At 39.2% G+C, this 12,928-nt stretch overlaps 1 protein-coding gene across 3 annotated transcripts in view; it reads right to left on the bottom strand.

Moving 5' to 3' along the window:
* LOC150101271 (myelin protein CNP-like) overlaps positions 1–12,928 on the bottom strand; it is a 279,632-nt gene that overhangs the window by 22,209 nt on the left and 244,495 nt on the right. For 2 of the 3 annotated variants that reach the window (XM_090400742.1, XM_090400744.1), the window contains exon 5: positions 7,293–7,396. The exons of the other annotated variant lie outside the window; for it this stretch is intronic. In XM_090400742.1, coding sequence (XP_090256868.1) covers positions 7,293–7,396 — 104 coding nt within the window. The remainder of the gene's footprint in view (positions 1–7,292; positions 7,397–12,928) is intronic. 3 annotated transcript variants of the gene reach the window in all.

The following is a 12,928-nucleotide window of genomic DNA, read 5'->3' as shown; positions in this document are numbered from 1 at the left end:
AGAAGACAAAATAATACCTCTCCACTAACATGGTTCAAGAACAGAAGTTTCCAATTATAGACTGGTCTGTATATCTGCAGTTGTGATCAAAGTGATGGAAAAATTGGTTAAAAAAATAATACAGGATTGTGTTGATGAACATAAGATTCTCTATGATGGATCTGTGAAGGGCAGGTGCTGTTTTAGCAATCTGCTTATGTGTTGTGATGAGATGATGAATGTGTTGGATAAAGGAGAATCATATACAGTGATTGAGAGGTGATTACAAGGTTGACAGTGGAGAGTTCTTTCGCTTGGTTGAACAACAGGAAGGGGTGATGACAAGGGGCCATCCCTGGAAGTTACAAAAGGAAACTGTGAGCAAGAGGATGAGGAGTGGTTTCTTTGCACGGAGGGTGGTTGAACCATGAATCATTGCCTAATAGAGTGGTGAGAGCGAGAACAGTCAATGAGTTTAAGGAGTGGTATGATAGACTTTGCGTTTCCTAGGAGAGACCTCCCACGATTAGTCTTGATAGACTGTGTTTCTTAGGAAGGATCTCCCACGATGAGTCTTTTGACTCCATGGAGGCCTGAATAATAATAATAATAATATTCTTGGACTTTGCAAATGCATTTGATAAATTACCACATGATAAGTTGGTGTACAAACTGCAGGGGATAGGAATAGATAGTATGTTGGTTAAATGGATCAGAAATTGGCTCTCTGAATGATACCAGAAAGTTCTGTATGATGGAGCCATGTCTCAGATAAGGGAGACCAGTGGTGTCTCTCAAGGTTCTGTTCTTGGGCCCTACTGTTTAACATGTTTGTTAATGATATTATTATTATTATTATTGCATGACACTTCTAGGGAGTCCAAAGATTCATCGAGGGAGGACACCTACTCTACATCTCTCTGTCTCCACCAACAACAACTAACCACAACTACATCAACGGCATCTACCACCCACCACCACCACTAATATTTCCACAGACAATCACAAACATCAATGCCCACTGCAGAATTCGAACCCACAGCCTTTTGGCTGGAGAGCGGATACACTAACCAGGCCAGCATGTTGCATATTTCATGTGGATTGACTGGGGGATCCTCATCTGTTTGCCAATGATGCAAAGTAGATAGAATTACCAGGAACAGTGCTGATGTTACTTCTCTACAGGAAGATTTGAATAGACTTTTAGCTTGGAAAAATGAGTGGGATTGTAGTTCTAATATTAATAAAACAAGGTGTTTCACTTTGGGATACAGGGATTATTATTATTACCCAAGACCCCATGGAGTCAAAGACTCATCTAGGAGTAATTAATGCCAGCAGCACCCGGGGTTCCCAGATGGTCACCCTCCCAAGTACTAACTGAGCTAAACTTCAGTGATCAGATGAGAACTGATGCTTTCAAACTGATCTGGCCGCTTACTGATATACTGATGACTGGCTGATATAAGGCTCTGTACTGTATTAGTGGAATTGTATTTCAGGAAGTGAATGAGATTCTGGATCTTGGTGATGGTAGACAGTGGAATGAAGTTCCAAGTGCACATTGCACATCATATAGCTGCTATGATAAAACGTGCATTGACATGTAGAGATTACGGGGTTGTGGGGCTTGTATATAAGGCATTGGTCAGACCACATATTGACTACTGTGCTCTGATTTGGTCACCTAGTTTTCATTGTGATGTGGAAACATTAGAGAGGGTCCAAAGATGAATAACCAAAGTGATATCTGGACTCTGGAGTGTTGATTATGAAGAGCGTTTGAGAGAATGTGGATAACAGAGTTTGGTGGATAAGAGGAAAAGAAGAGGTATGATAGAGACGTTCAAGTTAGTTAAGGGATTCTATCAGATTAACACAGGAGAAATTATAAAAAGAGTGGATGTTAAGATAGGAAGAATGAGAGGCCATCCCTGGAAGTTGTTTAAAGATGTGGTGAAGAAGGGGTGTGAGGAGTAGATTTTTTATGTGGAGAGTTCTTAATGAGTAAAATGCATTGCCTGAGTGAGTTGCAAGTGCAGGAATTGTAAATAACTTCAAAGCTCATTACGATAGACATGTTGCTGGTTGAGTGGGTCTCCCATGACGAGTCTGATAACTCCATAGAGGTTACCTAATAACAATAATAATAAAAATAATAAAATCCATGCTGCCCATCAAAGACAATGTTGTTGTTGTCAACTGAAATCTACATTTTGATTCTCACTAACCCCTAAAATACTTTAACTACAGATCCACACACACACACACACACACACACACACACACACACACACACACACACACACACACACACACACACACACACACACACACACACACACACACACACACACACACACACACACACACACACACACACACACACACACACACACACACACACACACACACACACACACACACACACACACACACACACACACACACACACACACACACACACACACACACACACACACACACACACACACACACACACACACACACACACACACACACACACACACACACACACACACACACACACACACACACACACACACACACACACACACACACACACACACACACACACACACACACACACACACACACACACACACACACACACACACACACACACACACACACACACACACACACACACACACACACACACACACACACACACACACACACACACACACACACACACACACACACACACACACACACACACACACACACACACACACACACACACACACACACACACACACACACACACACACACACACACACACACACACACACACACACACACACACACACACACACACACACACACACACACACACACACACACACACACACACACACACACACACACACACACACACACACACACACACACACACACACACACACACACACACACACACACACACACACACACACACACACACACACACACACACACACACACACACACACACACACACACACACACACACACACACACACACACACACACACACACACACACACACACACACACACACACACACACACACACACACACACACACACACACACACACACACACACACACACACACACACACACACACACACACACACACACACACACACACACACACACACACACACACACAGGTTAGCCAATAATTTGAATCCTCAGTCTTACCACATCCCTTATGAAGCAGAACAATTTTGTTCTCTTTCCACTCTTCTGGAACTTGGTCCAGTGTAAGATTCATTAAATAAAGGTATCAAGGTAGATGTTAAATCCCTAACTATGTCTATATTACCATAATTAAAATCATCCATAATGATCACAAATTTATTATTTGTCAGGCTAATTTGCTATACATTTCCTTCTCCCTGTCCACCACATTACTAGATCTACATTATCATCCAACTAAATATTTCATCCTGTCCACCTTATATCAGAAATTTACCTCACAACCATTACCACTATTTTCATCTGGCATCTCCTCTTTGGAAGGACATAACTCCTCTGCTATCATCAACTGCACTCCTCCTCTCTTTTTGCCTTGTCCATCTTCATGAAAATATCAGTTCTTTTATCTCTACTCCTCAGTTATATGAGGAATTGAATAAACTTAATAAGGCTGTAGGGCTTGATGATATATCAAGCCCTTTGGCCTTATTAAGTTTACTCAATTCTCCATATACCTCCTGTTCACTCTCCATCCCTCCTCCTACTACACTGAAGTTCTGAATGATGCCTTATTCACAAGGAGGAAATACTTTTATGAACTATTCTTCCTTTTGTTCCTTACTTTTATGTACTATTCTCAACTGTATCTTCTGCAGTGGTCATCATTCTTTCTTTTACTAACCAATTATTGAAAGAACTCTATGATTATTTCACCTCATTAGTTACCTGCTGCTCATAATGCACTTTTTCTACCCTTACCAAGCAGGTCACCTTCCTAAACTGCTCTTACTCCTCATGCAACTGAATATTGCCACTAATCTTGTGCTGCTTCCATACTGTGTTCTTCTTCCAGATCACATACCTCACCTCTTCATTTATTTATTTCTCACCTAACCCCTTCCCAGATATTGCCTCTACTAAGTGTTTCTTGAGTAGAATGAAAGCAGCATTGATATCCTTTCCATTCAATTCCTCATTCCATGAAATAACCAGGCAGTCTCCTGAACTTTTCATAATCCCCAGCCTTATAGTTCCATATATATACCTTTTTCAGAGAAGGGCTCATTTGGCTGGACTCCAAAGTAATCACTTCATGACCACTCTCATCAAATGAAAGAAGATTTAACTTGCCAATTGTAATGCCATTCTCTCATGAGATGAGGAAATCCAAGACCCTTGTCCTTGCATTCTGTCTGTTGCACGAGGGTGGTCTGAAAGGTTCTCGGCCTCAACCATAGATAGCAACACTATTGGCATGGTTTTTTTTTTTTCTGAGTTGGTACATCTGTCATAAGCATCCATGTGAAATTGCAAGTTATTCTATCAAATAGTTTGTTTTATACAGCTGTCTGAAGCAACAGTGTTGTCTGTATCTATCCCTTGAAATGGATAAAATGGAGTATCGTGCGGTTATAAAATTCTTTGTAAAAGAAGGTCTAACGCCAAAAGATTATTTTTGGCGTTAGACCAAAAAGACCTTTCATTAAAGATTATTGCAACTCTTCTCCTTCATTTTCGACAATTATAAAATGGACTGCTGAGTTTAAACGTGGCCTTGAAGATGATCCATGTGAAGGACATCCAAAAAGAGTAACAATGCCAGAAATCATTGATCAAGTGCACGATATGGTATTGGATGTCCAGAGTTAAAGTGCATGAAATTGCTGAGACTATAGGCATTTCAAAAGAATGCATAGGATATATTTTGCATGAAGAATTGCAAATGAAAAAGCTTTGTGCAAGATGAGTGCCTCACTTGCTCACAGCAGATCAAAAACGCACTCACATGAAAATCTCTAAACAGTGCCTGAAGCAGTTTAACAAGAATAAAACTGATTTTATGCATCGATTTATTACTATAGATGAGATTTGGATTCACCATTACACACCAGAATCCAAATAGCAGTAAAAACAGTGGACAGAAGCTAGTTGTTCAGCGCCAAAAAAAAAAAAAAAAAAAAGACAAAGCAGGTTCCATCAGCAGGAAAGGTCATGGCATTGGTGTTTTGGGATGCTAAAGGCATTTTGTTTATTAATTATCTTGAAAAGGGTAAAACAATAACTTGGGGAAATATTATTCCGATCTTTTAACCAGACTTCTTCGAATCAAAATTTATCTCTGTAGAGAGGTATTTTGCAGATCTTACTGAGAACCACTGCATGGACAGGATAATGGCAGGATTATTCCATCCTGGAGCATCGCTGGAATAAATTTATTAGTCTTAAGGGAGGAGATTATGTTGAAAAATAAAATTAATTTTGAAATTATAAATTTCTTTTTTCATTATTAGGCCGAAAACTTTTCAGACCACCCTTTGTATATTACCAAAGGTACTTGTCTCTCAAAAACTTGAAAAATTCATTCTCTTTACCTGCAGTTGCCATATCTTCATTCAAGTGTATATTACCAAAATTAAAATCAACTATAATGATCACCATTTTATTATTTGTCAGGCTAATTTGTCTATAGAGCTTCCATAGCTCAGTCGGTATAAATGAAGCCCTTTGGTCAGAAAGATCTGGGTTCAATTCCCATTCATGATGTGAGAAACTTTTATGAAGTCTCTTTTGACTAAAGGTGAGTTAGCAGGTCTCATACCAGAACAGGCAAGCCAGCCTCATGAACAAACATGGATTACAGTCATAAATACTTACCCTTGGGGGGGGGGGATATGCAGCGGAGGAGTAATGAGCAGGCTGCATTAATTTGTCGCAAGCCCCTCATTAGTGGACTCAATTTTTCAACTTCATTTCACCAGATGAGAAGGGAAGGGAGGAAATTTATCTATACATTTCTTTCTTGCAAACTCCTCTGCTATCATCAACTGCACATCTAACACCAACTGTAAAAAGATATGAAAAAAATCATATCCTTTTACATACCAATTATAACATTGTTTGATGAGATGATGAAATCCAAGAACCTTGATCCTGCATTCTGTCTGTTGCATATTACATAAGGTACTTGTCTCTTAAAACTTCTCTGCTCTTGTGAGGATGTTGTTCTCATCCTGCCATATGTCATTTATCAACAGTTTTTGGTGAATGAACGCAATCAATGCAATGATTTAATTTCTCTTATTCTGGATCCTTCTGGCATTTGAAAACAAACATAATAGTTCATAATTCTACAACAAGTCCTATTAACACTACTATTTCTCCTCCAATTGGTCATTCTTTTCTAACATTATTGATCCTACAACCATTCTCAAGCCTCCCCCCCCCCCCCCCTCCCCCAATATGCATCTCAGGCCATCCAATCCTTTCTCTTGTCTGGTCACATATATGCATCCACAATTCTCACATTGACTTCCCATCCTGACTGTTGTGTTTCCTTGCCTCGCTTATGTTTCTGCTGTCTCATTCTCTTCACTCACCTCTCCATTCACAAATTCTCCTTCAGTCTCCCCTACCCTATTTTCCTACTCTTCCACATCACTTTTTACTTCCTCAGATCTTCTATTTAGTGCAGTCATTATTCCTCCCTTGCAGCAACACCCTCTTCAATTGACCCACATCAAAATCATTTAAATTCAGTTTGTCCATCAGTCCCTTAAAATCGTCATACACATTTGTAACCTGTACTCCTTTTTTCTTGCATAACTCTACTAGTATGCTATTTGGGATCACTTAAGGATGATACAGTCAATAATCACTGTCAGCTTTCCTCAATTATAGCTCTCTCACATTGCCTTTGCCCAAACTGTAAATCAACTGGATGGCAACGTTTTCTGCATTTGAAAACTTAGTTGACATCTTTTCAGTAAATGCACACATTTAAACACAGCAAACATAATAATACATAGTGCTTATAAACTCAGAGAATGAAAATACTGACCTAGACTATAATACATATATAGTCACATGTTACTGTACCCATTAGGAGCTGAATTAAGAAATTATCGCCTATTAATATTACTTGATGCTTCTATGGGCTCCACCATGACTATCACCTTTTCTCTGAAGCTTACTTTTTTTTTCTTCAAGCTTTCATTTTTTTTTCCTTTGAAATTTCATTTCAGAATCACTGAATTCCTCCTAAACACACTGAATATGTCACATGAAATATTTAAGGCTAAAAAATTTAATACTAAATGAATGCCTACCTGTGGAGATAAATAGTGTTTTCGGCTACTGAAGTTAGTTCTGAATCCATAAAATGATGAAATACAGAACAACAGTTTTTCAGCCCTAAATATATTTTCTGCATCTGTATTATAAATAAACAAATACACTTATAAGCTCTTTCAGTTAAGACTTAATTAATATAATTACTTAACACTACTATTTAACATTAATCAAGTTAATAATTACAATTATTTTTTCTTTAATATTAATTATTATGATTTGGAGATGAGGAGGTTGTGGAGAGGGTCCAGAGAAGAGCGACTAAGTTGATGAGTGACGTAAAAAATGCTCCCTACATTGATTGAGAGCTTGTGGATTGCAGAGGTTGGTTGATAGGCAGAGAAGAGGGGATATGATAGAAACTTTTAAATTACTAAAAGGTTTTTATAAGATTGATGCAGGGGAAATATTCAGCTGTGTGATAGTGATGGAAGAACAAGAGGTCATCCCTGGAAATTAAGGAAAAGTTTGGTTAACAAGGGTGTGAGAACTAGATTTTTTGCTTGGAGGGTGGTGAATGAGTGGAATGCATTGCCTGACTCAGTTGTGAGTTCTTCGTCTGTAAATGAATTCAAGAAGAGGTATGATAGATATTGTTTTGATAGTTTGGGTCTCCCGTGATGAGTCTACTGATTCCATGGAGATACCTGTAATAATCTGTAATAAATAATGTAATAATACCTGTAATAAATGGGATGCTTAAAGGTCAAAGCTGTATAACTGAGAGGAGACCTCCACATAGCCTTTAAAGGAATGCGGAGAACTGACCAGGGCTTCTGACCTAATGTCCAATCCTCACCTTCTCGTGGTGCACACCATTGGGTATCTACTTGGATACTGAACGAACGAGGATGGGCTGGCAATTTGGGATTTAGCTGGCCAAATTGTATTCTTATTGGTTAAACAAAAATAAAAAAAATGATGGTACAACATGACAAAATTTCATGCCAGCTGGGGCATCACCTGGTTAAACAAGGCTCCCGTTGTTTTCGCCAGGGAACCAGGGCAAACAGCGAAAAGTCAGCTACTGGAACAAACCTGAAAACAAACCCCAACTCAACATCACCAGAGTTAAAGATCAGTACTATCAACATAAGAAGCCTGAGTGGCAAAGAAATGGAGCTAGCTGAAGAATTAGATAAGTACCAGATCAATATAATAGGGGTGACTGAAACAAAAAAGACCAAAACTGGTGAGATCTTTCTGAGCAATAAATACAAAATGTTAGATTCAGGCAATGACAATCAAGGAAAAGAAGGAGTAGCCATAGTATTCAACACAAAATACAAGGCTAATCTTCTTGAATGGCAGTCAGTCTCAAGTAGAGTAATGTGGGCAAATATGAGAATGAGGAATTGGACAATGAGACTTATTTGTGCCTATGGTCCCACAGAAGGTTCTACTTAGGTAGAAGTGGAGGAATTTTTTGAGGCATTAGAAAAAGCAACTGACACAATGAAAGAGGAAAAGTTGGTCCTTGTTGGGTATCTAAATAGCAGAGTAGGAAATGATTGTGAGACATACAAAAATATTTTGGGAAAAATTGGAGAAAAGAGCAAAGCTAATAATAATGGCAAATATCTGTTGGAGTTCTGCTCAGGACATGGACTGGTTATTACTAACACCATGTTCCAACATAAAAATGTGCACAAATTCACATGGAGAGAAGAGGCAAGGAATAAGAAAAGTCTCATTGACTATGTTATTGTCAATAGTGATGTTTTCTCTGGTGCAGGACACCAGAGTGTACCAAGGATATGTGTACCACTAGCTGAGAAGCACTGATCTACAGTTATGCTGTGGGAGCACAAGCTCCTGCAGTAGTATGGCCATCCTAGGGAGATAGGTTGAAGTCAGATGGAAAAAAGATGGTGTACTCCTTAGTATCATCAGAAGGCAGAATTCTAATGAAGTTGGAGAAGCAATTTTGGCATACAGAAATACCTGATTCTACTACTGCAACATGGAAAGCAAGAGGAAATCACCATATTTCTCACACTCACTTTAGAGTGACAGTTCAGTTGAGTTGGATAAAAAGAATAGCTACATGGCTTTAGAAAGAAACCTGATGGAATACTACATGGCACTCATCACACAAACCGGAGAAAACTGGAATGGATAAGAATTTGATAAGGATAAAAAAGATGGATGATAGATGCAAGAGAGTAGTTTAGGGAAGTAGAGGCTAGTTGATGGCAGGTGACTAGTGGTGTGTCACAGGACTCTGTACCTGAGCTGCCTGAGTAATTTGAATACTGATGATATGGCTATCATTAACGTACAAATAGATAAAAAGCTGAATATATACTCATGAAACAAAACATTATGATCATCTACCTGGTAGCATGTTTGGCCTCTTTTGCAAGATAATCACTTACTCCTGTCTTTGTATTGACTTGACTAGATCATGGAATGATCTAGTCAAGATCATGTCCTGAGGTTTTCTGGACCAGCTAGACAGAATATCACAAAGATCAGTGTCTGAGTGAGGCACTGGTGCCAACTAGCAGAAGCCATGTTCTACATGATCCCAACCTTTCCCAGGCAATCAATGTTTGATGGAATTCAAATCATGAGAAATAGGCCCAGGGTGAGCATACAGGATTCTTGCATAAGCTGTCTGAACCATGCTAGCACAATGTGAGCCTTGTGACATGGGAAGTTGTTGTTGTGCTGGAAGAGTCCAGACTCAGCAGGAAACACTGTCACCATGTAGAGCAATACCTAGTCTGAAACTGAACACACACTGACTGCTAATTCTTTCTGGAGAATCGCTTTCATCTATACCAATGACCCAGTCATGTCCATGAGAACAATCCCCAAACTATACTTAAATGAATTCATGTGTCCAGACAGGGCAATACACTATTCCTGAGGTTGGCAGGGCCCAAGGTGCTAGAGTGCTCTGGGGACCCTCCTCATTGTTTGGGGACCTTAAATTCGCCCTAATTTTTCTGGGGACCCCAGCTAGAGTCTCGTGTGCATGTGCATAAGTATGGCCTTGTGCTAGAGAGAGAGCTTTGTTGATTGAGAGTGTGGAGGCACAAAGTAAGGAAAACTAAAGAAATTAGGGTGGTTGTAGATGAGTGTGTGTGAATCTACCTGTGAAGTAAACGAGTGTGTGAATGTACAAAAAGTGTGGAATCTAGTCTCTCAAGCAACAATATCCAATGGGTAGTCAATTCAGGATGAAAATGTGGTGAAGCCTAAGGGGATGCTACAGTTTCTATATAATATAATAATGCTAGAAGCATCAGAAAAAAAAAGCTGAAAGTTTTTGGCATTGGTTAGTTGCACTAACCAATGCCAAAAGTTATAGGTGTTAGTGAGACTTGACTACCAGTAGGTTACGTTGTTATAGGGTTATAACAACGTAATTGTTATAACGTGATGGATTTAGTATTTTCAGAGAGAATAGAGAAGACAGGACAGGGAGTGGGTACTGCTGATGGTTGCAGAGAATTACAGCTAAAGAGAGTCAGTCAGGCAGATAACAGTTATTTTGAGTCAATTTGGTGTGAAATTGAGGCCAGTTATCCTATCCTACTGGCCTCAATTTCACACCAAATTGACTCAAAATAACTGTTATCTGCCTGACTGACTCTCTTGTTGGCTGTAATTCTCTGCAACCATCAGCAGTACCCACTCCCTGTCCTGTCTTCTCTATCCTCTCTGAAAATACTAAATCCATCATGTTGTAACAATTACGTTGTTACAATGTGATGGATACTAGTATAGGCCAGAGCCAGAGGGTTCCAGGAATGATCTGGAAAACATGCATCAACAGATTCGTACAATGACTGCAAATCGAGTAACTATTATGGAGGACTTCAACTTCAGAGACATAGATTAGGAGGAAAAATCACATTGCAGGAAGGAAATGTAATTTATACACTTACTGAGAGATAATTGCTTGAAGCAGAATGTGATGGAGGGGAGCCTGGCTACAAGAGTGTTGGATCTTCTTATAGGATCAGAAGACCTGTCTATAGCTAAGATGACTACATTGCCTCCAATTGGGGAAAGTGATCATGTAGTCTTAACTTGAGAGGCAGAAAAACCAGAAATTCTAATTAAGAAAGTGTATATGTGGAACTGCAAGGCAAGTGATTATGATATACTTAGGGGGAAGTTTGAAGCAGTGCCATGGCAACGACCTGGAAGGGAAGGATATTCACAGTGCATGGGAGATAGCCAAAGAGTATCTGAAAGAAGCAATATCACACTGTATACCCCAAGTCAGGAGATTTAATTGGATAGGAGCTAGATGCATGAGTTACAAACAAAATGTTGTGGATGGTATATAAGGAGAAAAGTGAGCAGCATAGTAAGGAGACAAAATCAGACCAGGAGGTGAAAGGAAATCCCAAAGAGGTTTTTGGTTGTGGAACAGAGGAACATGAAATTATTGAGCACTGAGTGACCATTTTCCAAGTATATATCATCCAAGTGAAGATATTGTTATGGTACAGGTGACATGGTCTGATGTCAGAACAGAGATCAATGAACTGGAGGTACTTAGGTTGTTGCAGTATCTGAATGCAAATACAGCTGTGGGATTGAATGGGATATCAGCTTGCATTTTGCGAGAATGTGCAGGGTCTCTGGCAATGCCTTTGACTAGGCTGTTTAATTTAAGTCTCAGCTTTGGCAAATTTCCAAGAGAGTGGAAGGAGGGCAAAATTATTCCTTTGCATGAAGGAGGATCTAAGTCTGTGGTAGCAAATTGTAGACCAATCAGTATCTGATGAGTGTTGTTGAAAGTAGTAGTGGAAAAGTTGGTAAAAAGACAATTCAGAAATTGGTGAATAAGAATATGATACTCTATGAGGGACAGCATGGCTTTGTAAAGAGTAAGTAATGCCTCAGTAAGCTACCAACGTTTTATAATAGAGTGACAGCTGAGTTGGATAAAGGAAATGGCTATATGATGATACTTCTGGATTTTGCAAAGGATGCCACACAGAACTGTTATGCAAACTGCAACAAATGCTGATGGATATGAAACTGGTGATATTTTTAGTATATGGCTCTTCCATATATTATACAGTAGTATATGCAAACTGCAACAAATGGGGATGGATATGAAACTGATGATATTTTTAGTATATGACTCCTCCATATACTAAATTGGTTATTAGTGGTATGATGCAGGGCTCTCTGCTTGGACCCCTGCTGTGTAATGTGTACATAAATGATATAGGAAATAATTTGAAGGGAGATACTCAGTTGTTTGCTGATGATGCAAAGTTGGATGGGAATGGTTAAGCTGATGTAGAGAGCTTGCAGAATGATTTAAATAGGCTTACAGTATGGGCAAAATATAATGAATGTCAATTAAATGTAAAAAGTGTAAATCATGCATTTTGGGATACTGTGTACCACATTGAGGGAACTATACTCCAGCAAACTGATGAAGTTAGGGATTTGGGGATAGTAGCAGTAGTAGACAGAGGGTTGAATATAGAGGGCATATTGCTAAAGTAGCCAGGGTAGCTCATAGGATTACTTGTCTATTGAAGAACACACTAACAAGCAGAGATAAGGGAGTTATCATTCCTCTTTATAAAGCCTCGATTCCATTCACATCTGGATTATTGTGGTCAGGTCTGGT

This window comes from Typopeltis vanoorti, chromosome 11, assembly GCF_054136105.1.
Source record: "Typopeltis vanoorti isolate ZY-2024b chromosome 11, IOZ_Tvanoo_1.0, whole genome shotgun sequence".
Classification (NCBI taxonomy): domain Eukaryota; kingdom Metazoa; phylum Arthropoda; class Arachnida; order Uropygi; family Thelyphonidae; genus Typopeltis; species Typopeltis vanoorti.
This window is presented reverse-complemented; position numbering and strand designations above follow the sequence as displayed.